A 20010-nucleotide genomic window follows, 5' to 3' on the forward strand; every position below is an offset into this window, starting at 1 on the left:
AACATTCCAAACTTGTAATCAACGCTTTTCCCACTACTTTCTGTCAACTTGGTATCAGAATCTAGGAAGAAAAGTAAGGCAGGCATAAACTCAGAATCACTTTTATGTAGCAATGTTGTTTAACTGTGACACTATCCCAGATAGGAAAAAAAACTACACAATACCTTTCTTTTTGAATTTCAGAGTTGCAAAGGAACTATCATTTAGATGAGGTGACCTTCTTTCTACATGAAGATGAAAAATCTAAAAAAACCTTGTCAGAGTAAAACTGCTTCTGTCTGCTTCTAGAAGTTGTCCTTCTGTAGAAAGGGTATCATCATTAACTGTGACACTATCCCAGATAGGATTGACTGCCAGGAGTGAACAAACAAGCTATAGCAATCTCTTAAAATATTTCACATTCCTCTGTAGCTGGTTAAGACAAGACTAAAGTAGTCTCAAAAATCCTTTATGTAAATTTGAATAAGCATTTGTCTTTAAATTCCAGGCTTTTACCTTTTAAAAAATTGTTTGATATATATATCTTGCTTTGAATCAAACCCTGAAATAAATATTACACATGGAAAACACAACATTGAAGTCTGGAGTCCTACCAAGAGAACACTGAAAGCGGCCAAGCCTGCTGGTATGATGCAGGCCTCCAAAGGATGAATGAGATTAGGATTTAAAAAACAAAACAATACTGAAAAACACACCATGTCTCAAACGGAAATGTTATCTCTGTAGTACAATATGTAATTTTTTTCCGGTCAATGGTACGTCTCCAGTTTCAGAGAAGTAATGATACAATATCCTCAAGCCAGGTATCCAAAAATTTCTTCACTTTGCCATAAAACTCTAGACCTTTTACAATTAACTTATTTCTGGCAGCTGGAACTCTATAATAGAAAGAAAGTAGGTGCTCTGATATACTGTCATGTTCTTATATAACAGAAATTGGTAGGAAACAATCAGTCCGGATTCAGAAGTTGGTTTTTTTTTTCTTCTCCAGTTAAAATATGCCGAGCATCTGATGTTTACTCTAAAAGCTGCCCACACTCTCTTTCATCAGTGGGCCTCTTCTTACAGACCTCTCAAGCTTCAAGAAGTATCTGCACTCCCAAAGAAAAAACAACGAAGAATTTGGTTGCATTTGCTTCACTGTTTATCACAGTCTGCAGGCTGGCTTTAGTCAGAACATTCTTCCTCTACCTCTTTTACCTTGCAAACTTCAACTTCAGATTGCAAAGAGGACTGAGAAATGCAGCTGAAAGTTCGAATGCTGTGTGGATCAACTGGTGGCACCAGCGTAAGTGACTCGACACTTAGCGCATCCGTATTATCGTCTGTTATTAACGATATTGTTGGCTGCTGTGCAGGAATCAGGCTAGGAGACAGGTTTGCTGTTTCTATGTCACTGTTTTTTACAGCATTCTTGCTAGACTTTGAGACAGCTGAAAGAGTTTCATCAGTCAACATTGTCTGACCAGAAACGATCATCTGACCAGAAATGGACATCTGAGGCTGCTCTGGAGCTGAAGCATCATCTAATAAAAGAAAACGCCAAGAAACAATCAATATTCAACTTAGTGTGTACATGAAGCCTAACAGTATACTATTATTTATGAGTATTTATGAATAATCGGGTGGGAAAATGCAGTTCTGTGAAGCACTATGCTTACATGTTCACTTTTTAGTAATTAGAAAGAAAACAACATATTATGAAGGCATAACATAAAATGCCAGCAGGAAACTGTTCAAATTATGACGCAGAAAATTTTACACATTTAGTATTAGAATATGCAGCAACATCAGAAATATTCCTAGAGAGAGGAAATTAAGGGGAAGAATAAGAAAGCCTCTCCAGTATTTAGTATAGACTAAAATGATTAGCCACCCCATACCAGGAAGCTCTTCAGGAATAAAAAAAAGAACACCCATATAACTAGTTTTCCCAAGAGGTGACTTGTTTCTTACAAAAATTGGAAGTCATTCTCTCATTTCATTCTCCAGATCCACATTTAAGTGACACGTCAACCACAGATAGCAGAACTATGGAAGAACGGGAAGGAGAATAATGTGCTTACTGCAACTGAAAGGTGCTGCAAAATAGGCCTGATTGTGTTATATGATTTGTTTTGTGTGCTCCTAAGCATGGAGCATACAATACAGATAAAATCGGGAATAAGCATCACATACCATAGAAAACCGATATGCCACTATACCTTCCCACACAATGGAAAAAAACCCCAAACAGCTATTTGTCCTTCTACCCCTTAAAATGCTAGCTAACTATCAAGTAAACTGCTCATTTGGCTCAGATGGATAGTGAATGAGGCGATATAGCCTCATATGAGCAAGTATGCCCAGAAAAGTCAGGTTTTTTCTCTTTTCAGACTAGTGTAATGTAACAGGTATCCAGCTTCAAGACAGACCATTTTTAGAGCTTTTGTAAGAAACAGCATGTGTTCAAGTGTACAGGCATCTGCAGAGAAGTCTACAAGGCAATGTAGTGAATATATAAACTCAGAATTAGGTTCTGTTTTTAATACACAGTGACCTTAATATTTCAGTTTCAATATGATTCCAATTAATCCTGTAAAAGAAAAGAAAGCATGAACATAAGGCAAATAAAACAAACCCAAAGCTGAGAATGGAATGGATATCAGTAAGGTATCAGTGGGATAACAGTAAGATTATCGGGTTTTTTATCTTTCTGGTAAGATAACCCCAAACAATGGTGTATTCTCACTTCAGAAGACCACTCAATTCTACTTTTTGCTGAATCAGTGGCTAAAGCTTCTCGCTTTAATGAAAACGAAATTTATAGATTGTAAAAAAAGTCACCTTTTAGATAAAAGGGACATCACCAATTATTTTTGCAAAATAAGGACAGATTCAAAGTAACTCTGCAGATTCTTCTTTTTAGCTGTCAAGAAGTTTTAGTGAGAATGTAGTGATCAATAACAGAGGATACGATGCAAGACTTGCACAGAAAATGAGCTGAAAATTTCTCTGAATTCCAAGATAAATACTGTCGCAGTTTGGTATGCACAAAACAGTGAGTCTCTTTGCAGTGATTTTACTTTCTGACTTTATAAAATCTTAATAGAATATCAAATGTTTATTGCCAAAATTACTTTTTATCTTAATTATAGTATGAATATTCACCAAAATTCAGGATTCAGAAACCTGAGACATTCTGGTAAATAAAGTATTATCAACCAACGGTATTCTGCTCAGGAATGTTATATACAGCACATTTTTATTGCAGTTCTTCTATTTTACTTCTGATTCTGCAATTCATTTCTTAAATCATTCCTCCCCGACTCCCCACAAAATATTAACATATTTTCACTATACTTCCATTTGTCATGACAGACATATTCTTTCGCTATGCTGTATTGTCCCCAAATCCTTCCAAGTAGGATCTAAATTAATGCTAAAGTGACTCCCTTCTTAACGCCACAAAGAAACAGAAAGTATTTGAAAAAAGTCTCAAAAAGAAGAAGTAATTGGAGTCAACAAGTCCCAATTTTCTATCCAAAAGTCTAAAAAAACATTCAGAAAAAAAGATAAAAATATCAAAAAAGTAAGCAGAATATACTCTGTCCAGTATTTTCGCTGCAGTATTTATAGAGAATGCAAAATTAGAGCTCTTCTATGCTTGCCTCCCACTTTTATGTACTATTGATTGAAGTAAGTCTCTCTCCTCTACTTTCAGTATTTCATTAGTCACTGTTAGAGCTTCACTTCTGCTACTCTGTTACAGATTTTTGTAAGCCGGCATGGCACTTCTGCCAAAACGACTAGGTATTCTGAAACTGGCACTAGTCCCTGCAGGGGCAGAAAGCAAATACCAGTACACAATGGGGTGGTGAAGGGTGAATTTTAAAACATTGTCTAGAAAAGGTCAACAGCTCTCACTACTATTTTGCAATATATTGTCCCTTCTGGACCAATACTTAACTAAAAATCTGACTCTTTCACAGCTATAAACTATGGCTATGAGAGCAGTACTTAAATCTTTGTGACCAAGCTCTCAAATCCATAGGCTACTTGACATGTATACTTAGCCTGAAACTACAACTATAAGCTTGTGCTAGCTAATTTTTGAAGCATGGTCATCTCTCATATCTTTTGCATACAAGGATAGAGGAAACAATCCCAGACCACAGATGAAGGAAACTAAACAGAAAACGGAATACAAAGATACACCATCTTGGAATGAAATTTTGGTATATAGGAGGCATTACAATGAAAAAATAAGACCACCCTCTTGATGTAAAAAGTTTTCACATATAACACCTCCCATTTAATTGAATACATGGCTTCAGGACAACAATTGCTAATGAGAAAATTTTTGAGGCTCAGAATTTCAAAGACTTTTGAAGTCATGCTCAATTCAGATGAGGATCCAAGTAAATAAATATATATTTATATGGTCTGAATTCTTAAAGTCTCTAAAACTGGAATAAACAATTGGCAAAAAGATGCACCCTCGCTGAAAAAAAGCTCAAGAAGGGATTATTTAGAAGAATGTCTGTCTCCAAAATCCAGATAGGCACCAAGCTCTTGATTCAAAACAGTTTCAGGGCAACTAGTATGTTTAGACATTAAGTTCTCTACCTGTTATCTGGAACTTGTGTCTATATTGCACATAAAAGTACTAACTGGCTTTCAAAAAAACCTCAAACCCCTAGCACTTGGTTCCAGTTTGACTTTTGGATAGAAAGAGCAAAAATAATTGTCATTTTTACCTGAATAAAATCACCATCCACTAAGATATGCTCTACTCTTAAATATCAAAAAGTTATCATCTAATATGGGAAAACAGCATTTTTTTTAACTCGCCCCAACACCCATGTATTTAAACAAGAGTGCTCTGGCAAAAAATGTAAGCCAGATCTGCAACAAAAACAGGGAGAGTGAAGTCAGTTTCTTAAAACAGTTGTGATGTTAACATTTAGTGCTAACAAACACCTCCCATGTACCCCCAAATTTAAGTACCAAACAGGGTTTGAAAACAGGGTGTCATTTTACAAGTTTTTGGCTATTATCAGCTCTCTCTGGTTGCAGTGGCTTCAGCAACCTTAGATGTCTTTCAGCACTTCTATAATGCTACCAAGATTATAATCACAGCAAAAAAAATCTAAACCAAATCACTCAATTTCTGTTATATTAACATATGGTTAAGATGATTATTATTGAAAGAAAATAGAAAAGAATAGGAAAAGGAAAGAATGAATATCATCTACAGAGAAGTGTCCTGATCTGTACAGCAACATACTATGAAAGGATAACAAAAATATAAGTAACAGGACATTAAGTGAAAAGATGCAAAGTAAATCTATAAAGATGAGAAAGGGTGTTTATATAATATCAACAGAGTAAAATATCATCATGCCATGATAGTAAAAAAAAATTAAATAAATAGATACAAGTTAAAACAGGTTACAAGAATAAGAAGGTAGTCCGAAGCTTATTTCCACCTTTTTTGCATATGCTTCCCCTCCTCACCTCTTCAGGCAATTAAACAGCCCATAAAGCCATCTGCCTGAGTTTGATGACATTAAGCTTGTACCGTCACAGTCCAAGGACAGTCTTATGTTGAATGCATGTCCATTTTACCAAAGTTATAAATAGATTTCTTGCTGCTAGCCAAGTACCTGCATTACTGTCCATTCAGGAGCCTGTGCTTACTAAATTCCACTACAGCCATGGCTGCCCCTGTGCAAATGAAGACATAGCTGCGTTGAAGCTGGAGGCTTGATAGCAGAAGTTCCATCTTTGGCATGAGAGCCAAGAAACATGGGAGAAACTGCAGATAAGGCTTTCAGAAAAAGCTAATTATTGCTTTACAGTTCTCCCCCCAAAAAGCAGTAGAGACAAATATTTATAATGCTTTCTTCAGTTTCCTACCTCACTGTCATTGCTGTCAGCACAGAAACCAAATATCTTCTATTAACTGTTATGGGCTTTTGAAAGCTTATGGAGTAACCTGCCTGAATTGATATTGCGGTAGTTTCTGTTGCAGCTGCTGCTTGAAGACCTAAACCCAGTGTCCACCGTGACTGTCAGCCTCCGACAGACTAAACACCCGCCGACGTCCTTTCCTGCCAGACCTTACTAGAGGAAAACACAGCGATATATCATACAAAGGCTTTAACAATGAAACAAGGAAGGGAAACTGGAATGAAGACAAAGGAAACACGTTAGAGTAGCAACAAGAATAAGTGACAAGGACACATCCATAACTGCTGGTATCTTGAATACAATTTGACACCACACCAAGAGTCTTGTAAGTTTGGGAAATACTTCTGAAGCTGGAAGCATTCATTCTTTAGAAATGAAATAAATGGCTTTCACTGAATTTATCTTTGCTTACCTATCTGGAAATTTTCATAATACAGTTTGGGCTACATCTGGCAATACTGACAGCACTTACACCAAGGAGGGACTGGCAGGCATTTATTAGCATTACAATCTACTCACATGCTTTAGAAATCTTGAGAGAAGCTATTTATCACAAATTCTGCTGACATAGAATTATTGTAATTTATGCCCAGTGGAAATCAGGTAGATTGCACTACCGTGCAGGTGACAATACTTCAGCCCTACTATTCTATGATATGAAACTGAAGTATTAGATTTGGTTTACAAAAAAAGCCAAACAGAGTGTTTTAAAAGATAGCAGCAGTTCAGATGATGATGTTCGGTGCATAGAAAGTTTCTAGAAAATAAGCTTTCTAGAAACAAAAGTACTTCCTCACCTAGTTAGAAAATTACTGGCATCATTGAACAGGAGAGATCAAACCACGTTTATGTTGCTGATTATAGAGGGAAGAGACAGGGATGGTTTCAGTAACATGGCAGGCACTGCTCTTACAGGCTTTCCATGCTTGATTAATCATCCTTTCCTTGGAATATGTAAGTTTTATTTTACAGACTGGAATCCAATATTTTCTCTGCAACAAGGGACAGCTCTTTGTCCTTATTTTAGACCTTTTACCATCAATATCTACCAGAAGTGTGAAACACAGCATAAGTGGCACAGAAAATCAATGCCTTCTGAAGTCCTCAATATCCATTGCTCCAATGTAAACAAATTTCTTAAATATTGAAGCCAATTGCATTTTAAAGCTTAAGACAACTTAAAAAGTGATAATATACAGTGTAGATAACATTACACATACACAATACTGGAAGACTGCTAACTTACAGTAAGTGAGCTTCTTTATCTTAATCCTTGGCATATATAAAAATAAGTACTTTAAAGTGCATGGTTCCAGCAAGTGTAGCCAAGAAGAGACTGCATTCTAAGCTCAGAAGCTTGATGATTAAAATCTGCCTAGCAAGAGAACATTTTTATCTTATGCATAGCAACACTCCAAAAGGACATGTTAATTAAAAAACCCAATGTGTAAATACAAAGAAAAAACCAACCTGATACTGCTTTTTCTGTCTTGCTAGGAATTATCCTTTAAGGGATGACTTCTGCCTTTTCAGTTTTACAGAGCAGAGATCTTGTAAAGGGCTAAGCTTAATTCCCAAATACTGCAAATGGGGGAGCTGCTCGGCTTTAAAATATCTGTGCCATGAAGTATTGTGACAATTATTAGACAGGATAGCTGATAAACTCAGTAGTCATAAGAGTTTGTTTTACTCATGACAACGCAATTAATGCAACTATTGTTCTCTTACAATGGACCAAAACATGCACAGTAGTCGTATGATTTTATGTAAGTTCAGTTAACCTCCCCTCACACTAAGATACTGTGTGATTGTTTGATGCAGGTAGGTGTGACAGCAAGTAAAAGTTTTTTACAAAACACCAAAATAAAATGACTTTTTTTTTTCCTGTGATACATTTCTGAAAGCTCTTTTACTGTTTAACTGTTAATATGTACTCTACCTTGCAACATTGTTTTCTCTCAGCTAACAATTACGCAATTTGTCTTTATTTTGTTCTCATCTATCACTGTTTGATGGAAAATTCAGTGTGTATGTTCCAAATCTTATTTCCTGAAGCAACTCTGTGAAGATTAAAAGTACCATCTCAAATATATCAAACTCTCAACAGTTTAAAACTGTCAATAGACAGTAGCTTAGGACACTATAATCACAACATTACAGTAGAAACAGCTGTCGTGGTTTAAGATGTTACTCTTAAGAAAGGTAGTTGAGGTAGTTTACTTGAAGTCTACATACACATCTCCCCTTTAACTTGTCTGGCCTTCTTGGCTGAAGTTCCTAAGCAACTTAGCATGTTCTTCATGGTCAACAACCTGAGCAGTTGCCAGAACAAACAGGGGAGCAAGGAAGGAGGGAAGGACAGAGAGCACATGTGTGTGCTCACATGAGTGTGTTTAAAATGGAATGGAAAATGAGAAGGGAGATTCATTTGTGGCAGCATTCAAGTGCTATCTTGGGGCATAAAACAGATCTTGGTAACGGCTTGCTGTTCATCAGCTACTTGTTACTTCCTCCATGAAGGAAACACTTCACACTATGTTAGCCTCCTCTTCTGCTTCACAGCAGAGTAAGGCAGTTCAGTTTCAATAGTCCTCAACAGGTTAAGGTAAAATCCACATGGTTTTACACTGAAGTGGGTGAATACCAACAATTGTTTCTGTAACTCAGCTGAGTGGTCAGCAGGACCTGATATAACACAGAGTGGTGAAGATACTACTGCTTATTTCAGCAGTGTACTGTTCATGCAGAAGCCTACAGAACAGCTATCTGGACATACCAAACAGATAACCTCTTTCAGGGTCATGCTCCTGGCAACAGTTTCCAGTATAGATCACAATTACATATAAATACTATAGAAGGGAAAACATTCATGAAAACATTTATTACAAACTTGAAGTAAACTGGTCAAATGAGTTAATGCAGAAACATTGCTCCCAGGAACAGACAATAGTATTGATCTGACACAGAAGATTAGCAAAAAGTGCCAAAGCAGCCCCCTGGGTTGGAGAAAACCCTACCCACAACCCCAGCCCCGAAAGACCCAGCTCGAGGGATTTCAGAATCCTCTCTAGTTCATACTACGGACCTTGAGACACCATCAGCCACTCAGTTGTAATTATTTACAGCATTGCTTGTTCATTATTGGCTGCAACCACGTTAGCAGTTTGGTTCAGAACAATGAAGCAGCTTTGAAGAATTACGCACACTTACCGCTTTAGTCTGATTTTAGGAACAGTTTCTGTGCATTAATGAGATTCTTTCACCAAACTATAGGATATGCTGCAACTATGCACCAAATACACTTCAAATATTAATAGTAACACACATCTGAACTAATAATTGGTCCTTCAGACAATCGCCTACATGGCAGGGTTGCCTGGTCCTAAAGGTCAGAGTAAATATGGTCTACAGCAAAATCCCCAAGCCACGCCACATGCAGATTAGATGAATGCACCTCAGTACCAACTGTTCATTGTCCTATTGCACCAAATTACCTGCTCGTGCACATACAGTCACTGTCTTCCTCTTTGTACTGCCTTCCAAGTACAGTTAGCAGAACCAAATCCAGGTGTTGAGTTCAAAAGTCAGCCCTCCAGCAGGTTAACGCAAGCTGCTGACTTCAAACTGAAGTAGCTGACACAAATTCTTGTGTTCATCTCCACTGACTTTGCTGAAGGTTACTATGCTAACAGTGGTAGGGCACAGAATTGTATCCTCACAACTAGATCTCCTGAAGCATCTACATCATCTACATCTAGATCCCGTGAAAAAAACCCGAAACCCACCCAAAGACTGTCTTCCTGCGTGACATGTGGCATTTTGAATATACTTTATGATTAAGTGACAATGAAGGTCATACTAAGTGCGGACAGTTCATGCAACCTAACTGGTAAAACACAGACTGAAGCCAGGCATTTAAAAAAATCCTTTCCTGTTTGTTGTTTGGGTTTTTTTCCATTTGTTTTGTTTTGTTTTGTTTCATTCTGTTTGGTTGGTTGAGTTTTGGTTTGGTTTTGTGGTTTTTTTGTGGGGTGTGTGTGGGCAGTTTGGGGACTTTTGTTTGTTTTGATTTTTTCTTTTTTATTGTTTTTTAAACCAATGAGCAGCCTCCTGTCATCAGGCCTTTAAACTGCAGAAGAAAAAAGCCCAGAATTTTATGTTACATGAACACCAACATACCATGTAAGTAGATTTTAATTTTATTAACTATGGTCTGATTATTCTTCAATATAGCACTATCATTTTATGCTAGACGAGGAATTACGTGCTCCAGATCTGCTCAGTTTTTCAGAGAAGTCAGATTACATGCACTTGAAAGACCTCAGTTTGAAACACGGAGTATAGTCTTGCTTGGTATTTCTGTGAACTAGCATGTTGCTTACAGCAACAAAAATAAAGGAAACGAAAATAAAAAATCTGAATTATCACAGTTTTCACTTAGCCACCATTGCCAAGAGGCTTCAAATACAGTAAAGGACATCACAGATGAGCCCCTTTACACTACTAAGGAGAAACACGTAGTCAAACAACTGTTGTCTTGTAGTGCCAATCTATACTGAGACTTTTGACAAGTGATACCACATCTCTGGGTAATCACCACATATTATCTAGGCCATGAAGAGACTGGATAACAGCAATCACTTACCAAGTGAGAAAATAAAATGAAGTCCTTCCAAACTTTTAACAGACTGCATATAGAAAAATATTCCAAATTTTATTCTGGAATTGCATATATTGCAGCAATATTTTAACTATATGTCAGTCTATCACAGTAACAGATGCTTTTTAATCTAGAGTTTGGGTGCTAGAATAGTTTATATATTGTTCATAAACTTTATAAGCAACCTTTGCTTACCCTTTCCAGCAGTATTTCTTGCAGGGATAGTCACTTTGGACATATAATGTACACTGATCTTCTGACACTGTTCAGTGAAACCTACAAAACACTAAATGCCTAACAAAGATTGCATCAGTTCCTGTACGACTGCAAAAAAGTTTAGATGCACGCGAGGCTTCCAAATAAAGATGCATCCTAAAAAAGACACACCAAAAAATGGTATGTCCTAAAGGGAGGAACCAGAACAACCATTTCAAGGAGTGATCAACATTGCAATTGACTGTTAAAATTAGGGGACTGTTTGGAAAGGTCTTGAGAATCACATCACCTCTATTGTTTTATAGCCAAAATGAGGTAAAGTAGGTCAGTTCTAGCAGGAAAGCATTTCGGTATGCACCCTTCAGGATTTACTTCTTGTTTAGTCTCCGGCTTGAGGCTTTCTACCTCACACCAAATTCGTGGTCAGAACAAACATAATTACAAGATTCTCTACAAATACTACACAAAAAAAGGAAGAACGAAGGCATTCTAATGCAGCAAGTCCCAGTATAAACGTACCCACTAAATATACAGACCAATACAAACACATGGTAGCTACATTTGTGAAAGTTACGCTGTTGGTCTATTTATATGGCAGCTGCTTCTGCACGAATAAAACAGCCTCCTCAAATGTGGTCGTGTTCAGCCAGAAGAGTGTTATTGCCAAAGCTCTACAATATTAGCATCCTAAATAACTATTTTCAAATAATTCATATTTGGTCTATTGTTAAAAATTAGCATAAGATAAACATACAAAAGCAAGTGTCATCCAGTTCATAAAGATGCTTCATGTGGAGATCAACTTATCCACTACAGTGAAAGGTTAACAGTTTACATTACAAACTTATGCAAAGTAAAACTTCAGTTTAAAAAAAACCCAAACAACAAAACACACCATTTTGAATTGTATGTGCTAGGAGAAAAATCAGACAAGCAGGACATAATTTCACCAGTGCTTAAAATCACTGCTGAAAGATTAGAGCTCCAGAAAGCTCAAGAGGTCATTAACATTTGCACCATTATTTACTTTAACTTATTTAGCTGAATGACCAAGTGATCTGAAAACATAAAGCCCTACTCTGTATTTAACCAATAAAATAGTAACTTAATTTTACAATAAACTACTCTACATCCCTTGGTGCCTAGGCTGAAAATTGTGATTTAGTACCTGATGGGCTCTGTGTAGCAGAAGGAGTGGATGTTGAGCTGGCAGTCACTGAATCACAGCGCCCTGTGCTCCCACTGGAAGGTGACGGTGATGAGAGTGGTGATGGATTGTGCTGATTTATACACTGGGCTACAGCAAAGCCTGCAAAACAGGACAATGAAGTTTATGAGTTATTAATTAGCTTGAAAGAGTTAGCCCACATGAACACATTGAGAATGGGTAAGAGCGATCATTGCATCAAAGTGATGTTAATTTCATGCAGAGACCCAGAGGATGCACTCTCTCTCATCTTCACCTCAGATGATGAAGACAGACAGAAAAAAAGCTAACATCTGTTCTGTTAATAATCTGACTTAATCTGTGGTCCCACCTCTTACTCTCTACTTCCCATGCTTATACACAAGAACTACTCAAAACCACTTGCAGAAAGAAACGCAATGCTATCTGAATTGCTGTTAGCACTTGCATCATAATTTTACACGGGTGCATGCCACTTTCATCAAGCTTTTCTCTTATTTTCAGTTACTGCTCATTATGTACAAGATGAACACCACTTGAAAGAATTAAATAACCGCTAAGGCAAGAGATGTCTATGTTAGTTAAAACCAAGATATTTTGGTAAGCAACTAATTATTCCACAAATGTAATTTATTTCATGTATTTTATTTCAGAAACCAAACTGATTGATCTTCTACAATCACTTAGATAAGTTAAACTGAGGTTACACACAGCAACGCCCAACAGTCTGCAATAACTTAACCACAAACTAACTACCTCAAACGTGAAAGACTTTTATGGCACTCAGGGACACTGATATATATAGTTTTTAATATACCAAATGTGCATTAGGTTTCTCATACATACTTCACATTTTGAAACACCAATTAGCATGGGAAACAAGGAATAATCAATGGACTTGTGACCACAGAAGTGAGGCAAAGTCATCTGTTAAATTGAATGAAACTTTGTTTTGGAACAGTTACTAAAGCCATTGGTATAAGAGTATATTTTGTTTCCCTTAAAGTGCTGGAAGAAAGTGCACCCATCCAAGGCATTCTATATCCACAAAAGGTTTGCACTTCAAGAAAGGAGAACTCTTCCATCCTCACCAAAATAGTAGAAATTGTAGAAAAAGTAAACAAGGTCTACTGGGATCATCATAGGAAAAGCTGGTCTGATCCAGCAAGATTGCCTGTCTAAAGGTTCTGCAAAACAGTGCTCATGGATTCACAAAGCATTTGCTTGCAAATGATCTTAACATATTTTCTGTCCCAATACCACTGCAGAGGAAGGATTTTAAGTGTGCAACTGGAAGGTAATTTAGCTGGGAGAGAACGGTAAAGCTAAATCATTCAAAATAGTAACTGGGAAATCACTGACTAAGAACAAATATTCTAACCGGGAAACTCCTTCAGGAAATATCTGCAAAGAAAAAGTAAGTAGAATTAATCACGGCTACAGGAAGTAAAATAACACTAAAAAGGTTCTAGAGGTGCCTTTCTTACTACTTTATGACTCTCAAGTTGTGATAGAGATTAGTTAAAACCACAAATATTTCCTTTCCAGTAGTCACGATTCTGCTTCAACAAAACTTTCTATTTAAGACTCAGTAAGGTATTACTGTAAAGATGTACCTTCCTAGTTCCTTGGAGAAGATCTTATTTCATAAGACTGGGTTTCTTTCATAAAGCATGTACCTGTAGTTATCCTTTTGCCAGGTTTTACACAACAGCAGCAAAATTTCATGCCAAATCTTGTAATAGCTTATTAGCTTTTTTTAAAGGAGCTTTTTCATAATCAATTAATGCAAATCGTTCTCCTAAATTGGAGAAAATCTTCTTACTGTCTTATAAATGATTTCATGTAAAAGACTGCCTGAACTGTAAGATCAATGAAGAACCAAATTTGAAGGTGAGAAGGGGAAAGGGTGGCGGTGGCAGAGAACAGGACAAGCAAGACAAGGGGAAGAAGAAAAAAAAGAAAGGCCTGAGAAGTAGAAATAAAACCTTGGCAAAGAAAGCAGAAACTGTTTTGTCATTGTAAACCATACCTTCATTACCCCAACTTCTTTTTTTTTGTTTTTCGATTTCTTTCTATTCTGTTCTTGTAAGTGTAGTTATCTCATAAAAAATTCTCAAGTCCTTCCACAAGTTGGTCCCTAGTCAAATCAAGGCAATGATGAACTTGAGCTTTTTCGCAAGCGTGAATGAAAAAAACCCCAACTCTTACATGCCTGAAAACTATTTCTTTCACTAGTTATTCTGCATCTTTGCAAAGTGCTATTCTGCCTTGGAAAACCTGATGCACTTCGTAAAAATTTCGACTTGTAGAGATTGTTTACTTTTAAGAAACTCCAATACAACCTCATATAACTGAAAAATAACTGGTTTAATGCAAAGAAAAAAAACTGGAAAAAAAAATAATAGGTCACTTGGCGCTCTGTTGCCAGTAGCTGCTGCAACTTCAACCAGCATTAAAAAAATGGATTAACTGACATTTTTAGTCTCCACATTTGCCCTGCCATGTCAATATATGATGACTGTAGCTTTATTAACAGTTCTCATCAATTTAGTATACTTACAGACTAGTTTCAAGTCCAATGATCAGGGGATCTGCCATGGCTGATAATCTTTATGCCTTGCCAGCACATCCTCATTATGAGTGATCTGTGGTAACATTATTTATTTTGACTGTCCTTTAATGCACAAAAGAACTCTAATATTAAAGCATGCCACAATTTCTTCCATCGGCCACACAAGTGCTTTCTTCAAGTTGAAAGAAATTGGAATAGTTCAACTAGCATGGAGAGAACTAAAGCATACGTCAGCACTAAAACAGTAGGCTTGAGAACTGTCAGTCTCAGAATATGCTATTCTGGAGTGCTGGCTTTTTACTGAAAATAATCCTTGTAAATAGTAAACTCCCCAAATAGTAACAGTCAAAGATTGTTTCCAGACCTATTTCTTATCTAACTAGCAGTCCTGCATATTTAACTCAGTTTCAGTGACATCTTTCATTTCTTGCACACAAGCAGTAATTCATACTACATAAATCAAGCTAGTTATCTCTTCTGTAATCCTAGTGCTGTAGAACTACCTTAATTAAGCACTTATGCTTGAATACCTCTGCACAGAAATTATTTAGTTGTAGATCACTCTGATGAGGACAGGAAGATCACTATCTAGTTCATATCCCACAATTCTGATGATCAGGCAATATAAATAGGTATAAAAAAGGCAGCAGAGTTGTGTCTTTAAAACAGCAGCCGTAACTAAGTATCAAGCTTGGAATGGTTCAAAGAATGTTAGCAGTTGTACTCCATTCTTCTTGCATAGAACAAAGGAATTAAAAATACTTTAAATATACTTACAGGCTATAAAAGCAACAGTATCCTAGTATTATGGAGCATGGGACACTTAAGCTATCTCACAGTAGAAGAAACTTAGTACTACTTAAGTATACTATCCCAATCTGATGTTCCTACAGTAGGCGTGGTTGATGACGAACATGAAAGTGTTGATCAGAGTCCCACAGTACAGTTCTGAAGTAACTTGTATATGACATTCAAACGTGCTGAGCAACCTAACCTCATAAAATTAGGTAACAAGTGCAGATGCTCATCACCTGTGAATGTTAAGCCCCTCATTGGTACTTTGATCAAAAGGATCTGCTTTCTTACTGTAGATGGAGAAGGCAATTGAATTACAAAAGGTTATACACATTTCAAGAATACATTCATATTATTAATTTAAAAAAAAAATATCTGCAATTTTACGCCCACTTGTGACCTGCTAAAGAAGGGCACATAATTTTTTACAGTGTATAATATGCTTTTAGAGTTAATAATATTTGACAAAACAAAAATAAATTTACTTCACATAAAACTCAATATTCTCAAACACTGCTTGAACAGTTCTCGGGCTTTGTTTAAAGTTTTCCTATTCCCAACAAGTAATGCAAACTTCATATAGAATTCTCACCTACATTTTCTTTTTCATTTAAAGAGTTACAAAGCTATAAAAGACCATTTTTCTTCCTTCAAATTTTAAAATTAAGATGGTTATATTTTGCTTGCAATGACTAATATTAACAAGAACATTTTTTCCAACTTTTCCCCCCAAAATAGTATTAGAATCATCATATACTAAGATATTAACAATGGAGAAAATAGTAAGATAGACCTATTGATTTTTTTTTGCTTTCCAAAATAAATACTCAGTAGGAAAGTGACCACACTTGTTAAAATATCTATATGTACGTTTTGCAGGATATTGTGAAGATTTTCCTTCAGACACACTGAGCGTATAAATCTCAGTATACAGCTAGTACTTGAAACTAGTATTTGAGTTTGCTTCGAGAGGAAGTAACTGTTTGTTTACTTTCCATGTAAGACCTATGTTCACAGGACACCCATCAAACCTGCTCTCTTCTTTGAAAACAATGTAATTCTTTATTTACGTAAAGAGTACTTCAAAAGCATCACATGAATACCTAGCTAATATTTAAGATGGTAAACAGTCCAGCCAACTAAACTATCCCTAAAATGCTCTAACATTGTGGCAAGGGCCACTAACCTAAAATAGACCCTGAAATATATTCATGGTCATGACTCAAGGATGGCAAAATGATCAAGTGAAGGATTTTGCTTCTGTCCTTCTCCAATTAGAATTGCCCGGTTTATCAGGCCAGTCATCTGGGATGATTACATCATCTCACCGCATTTGCATAACCCGTACTTTTTGTAAAGAGTATTAACAGGGATGGTCCTACTAAAAAAAAAAAGCGAATAATCTTTTTAAAATATTGCCAGAAACATAGTTCTCCTTAAAATCAACAAAGCCCACCATCACCAAGGGAAAGCATAACCTGTTTCTTACAAGTATAATCAAATTAACATGTTTCTATTATTGGGTTTCTCACAGACCATATGAGCTTTGCAGAACCCTTAAACACCACTTAAAGTTGTAGCATTAAGAAATGAATACATGAAGCTAGTAATTTAACTGCAACTTGTTCAATAACCTCTTAAACAGGCACAAAATCTTTCTCAAAGTAAAAATCACTCCAAGCCTTATTAAGGGATAAACACAAAGAGATTTCTAGCAAAATCACTCAGAACTAGGAAACTTCATTCATTTGTTAGCGAAGATAAGGGGAGAAGGAAGAGGCATTCGATATTTATTTTGTAATCAGATGTAAAACAGTATATTAAACCATTTATATTATATTACTGGCTATCAAAAAACGAATTTTAAAAATGCAGCATTTGAGATACTTCATGTTCTGTGCCTGGTTTCTCATGTTTGGTATTAACTAAAAGTTTCAAAATGCTTTTTCCTCTGGATTTGCATGTGCATGCAGTGGAAATCTTCATATCCTGGAATTCAAAGTAAGTATGTGGTTGTTTGAACAAACGATCAAGTTGCACCACACTCAACATCCCCCCCCACCCCTCCCCAATTTATTAGATGAAGTCACTTCTTATGAACACCAGCACTCTTAGAAGAGAAGGTTAATTCTGAAACAGTAACACTGGCATTTTTTCAAACACACCTTTCCATGGAAGTCACTTCAAATAAGGAAATACATTCCTGTCATACAACATACGCTTGTCTTCTGAAAAACCTGACTGGCAATATAAATGCTTTTATGATTTCTGTTCCCCAGACTCAGGACTTGGGCAAGCTGAGCTTCAATTTAGTCCTAAGGAAGTAGAACATCTGCTTTCGAGGTAGGGCATTTGAATTTTGAATCACCGAATCACATTTAAAGAGAAATGCCAAGTTTTGTGAAATGATTGGCAGCTACCGGTAACAAGATTGCATCTTTTAGTATAATACAACACAATTAAGTACTTTCAAGCAGTATGAGATTCAACTTTAAAATAACTCAATCCAAAAGGAGAAAAGTTCACCACCTGGAAAAAAAGTTCTGCAGAGAATTCAGTTTGTGAAATAGACAATAAGGAGACAAAAGAGCAAAGAGCTGATTGATTTAGGATCATTCCTTTAATCCCAATTTCAAGGTTATGTTTTAGGAGTAGCTATGGCCCTTTGCTGTCTTGCTAGCTCAACAGTAAACAAAGCAGTGCACAGTATGCCAGCTGTTTTTACAAACTGGCAAGAAATGATCATAACCAAATTAAAGAAGGAACTATGTACAACTGACAGATGCATGCATAAATACTGAGTATCTGAAACATGACTCAATTCGTAAAGGAAGGCAAAGTATTAAGACACTTCCAGTGTATTTGGAGAAACTGCCATAGATGTATTGCTCACAATGTACCTGGAATTACACCCAGGCATTACTTGTTTCTCTAGGAGTAAATTTTTCCCTAAGCCTCATCCTGGAGTTGTGTATTCAGAAACATATTATAGTAAGCTTTTCATTGCTTACACAAGTTACAGTTCACCTTTTGCAGGTACAAATCACAAAGAAAAAACTGCTTGATAATGAATGCTAATCTCACCTGGAACTTTGTCAACAGATGCAAAAACAGAGCGTTGTACTGTAGGATCGCTGCTACCACGTCGGGACTGGTCATAAAATCTAAACGGAAGGTGTTGAGCTGTAGCTGCAGAGCTGTGTCCAAAACCCATAACAACTTCAGTTGAAGGCTGAACAGGAAGATCCAGGAGAGCTATGTTTAATCAAAATTGAAAATTTTTGTTACTCAAAAATACATAAAAGGTGTAGTAGGTGAAAATAAAATTGCTAGTTTGCTCAGGATCTTAAGGTGAAACCAGATTGTTTAACATAACTTGCTCGCATTTACCTCTTAATTATGGTTGCAATTGCATTGGAAAAGAAGAGAGACAACATTTCTGGCAATGTTTTCTACCATTGCTGTCCACACCACATTTACACTAAGGAAGCCTCAGAACACAGTGCAGGAGAAAAAAAAGGATTACAGTAAGCTCCTCGCATGAAACAAGCCATAGCAGTTATTTAAAAAACATGTTCAGTTTTTCCCTGTACAAAGTCATCCATTAGTTACAACTGAACACTGCAGAAAGCCTTTTAAAGAGACAATCTGCTTTAAAGTGGAAAAAAATGCCATTCAACCTAAAATTTTAATATCAAAATAGACCTGTATTAACCTCAAACTTGCTTTATATTTTTTAATGTGAAGCAAGCCATAAAAGTATGACATATCTCTTCTGTAAACACAAAAAATAAAACACTTTAGTTAGCTTCCTACAGAATCATAAGACACTAAAATAATCTTAAGCTATCTATAATCAGAATAATTCTCTGGCCAACTCAATAATTTTAATACCAGCTATGAATTTGTTTTTCACAACTCTGATTAGTTCATTATTGGTCTTGGACAATCCATGTAACTAAGACAGCTGATGACCTCCTTCATTTGCCCGCCTATTTTCCTTCCTGTATTTCAGAGTTTTGTTTTCTCTACTTACCGATTCATTCAGTTTACTAGTAAACTTCAATTTATTCTTCACTCACTTAATATTCAAGTAATATTTTAATCACTCTTTGCTATTTACTCAAATTAACTCTTTCCTTCATCTCTTCATATGTGTTTCCTCCAAGCCCAGAAATCTAGCTGCTGATACTCCCCTTAATATTTTGGATTGCTCATTGTCACCACTTCCAAGCATTAAGCATTATCATCAACGCTACCAGGACACCATCCAACTCAGGACTTGGGCAAGCTGAACTCCAATTTAGTCCTGAAGCAGTAGAACATCTGCTTTCTAAGTAGGGCATTTGAATTTTGCATCACTGAATCACATTTAAAGAGAAATGCTGAGCTTTGTGAAATGACTGGCTGCCACTGGTAAGAAGACAGGATTCCTTCTTTTTCATCCTTTCTTTGATGTGTCTATCTTTAAATATGAAAACACACACTTTAATAAAAACTTGGAAACTAGACACTGGTTTAGAGTTTTCTATGGCACACCACTTCTAACACATCCTTATGTTACAGAGCAACTTGCTATGACATACAAGTCTTGTTTCTCAGAATAGTTTAAAAATAACCATA

At 36.3% G+C, this 20010-nt stretch overlaps 1 protein-coding gene across 1 annotated transcript in view; it reads right to left on the minus strand.

The window, feature by feature from the left end:
- Positions 1–1073: 1073 nt before the first annotated feature.
- Positions 1074–20010, minus strand: part of CLEC16A (C-type lectin domain family 16, member A) — a 76801-nt gene continuing 57864 nt past the window's right edge. Inside the window, 4 exon segments of the mRNA XM_009887744.1 lie at positions 1074–1175; positions 1177–1526; positions 12000–12140; positions 18472–18642. Coding sequence (XP_009886046.1) covers positions 1074–1175; positions 1177–1526; positions 12000–12140; positions 18472–18642 — 764 coding nt within the window.

This window comes from Charadrius vociferus, unplaced genomic scaffold (assembly GCF_000708025.1).
Source record: "Charadrius vociferus isolate BGI_N301 unplaced genomic scaffold, ASM70802v2 scaffold1196, whole genome shotgun sequence".
In the NCBI taxonomy this organism is placed as follows: Eukaryota; Metazoa; Chordata; class Aves; order Charadriiformes; family Charadriidae; genus Charadrius; species Charadrius vociferus.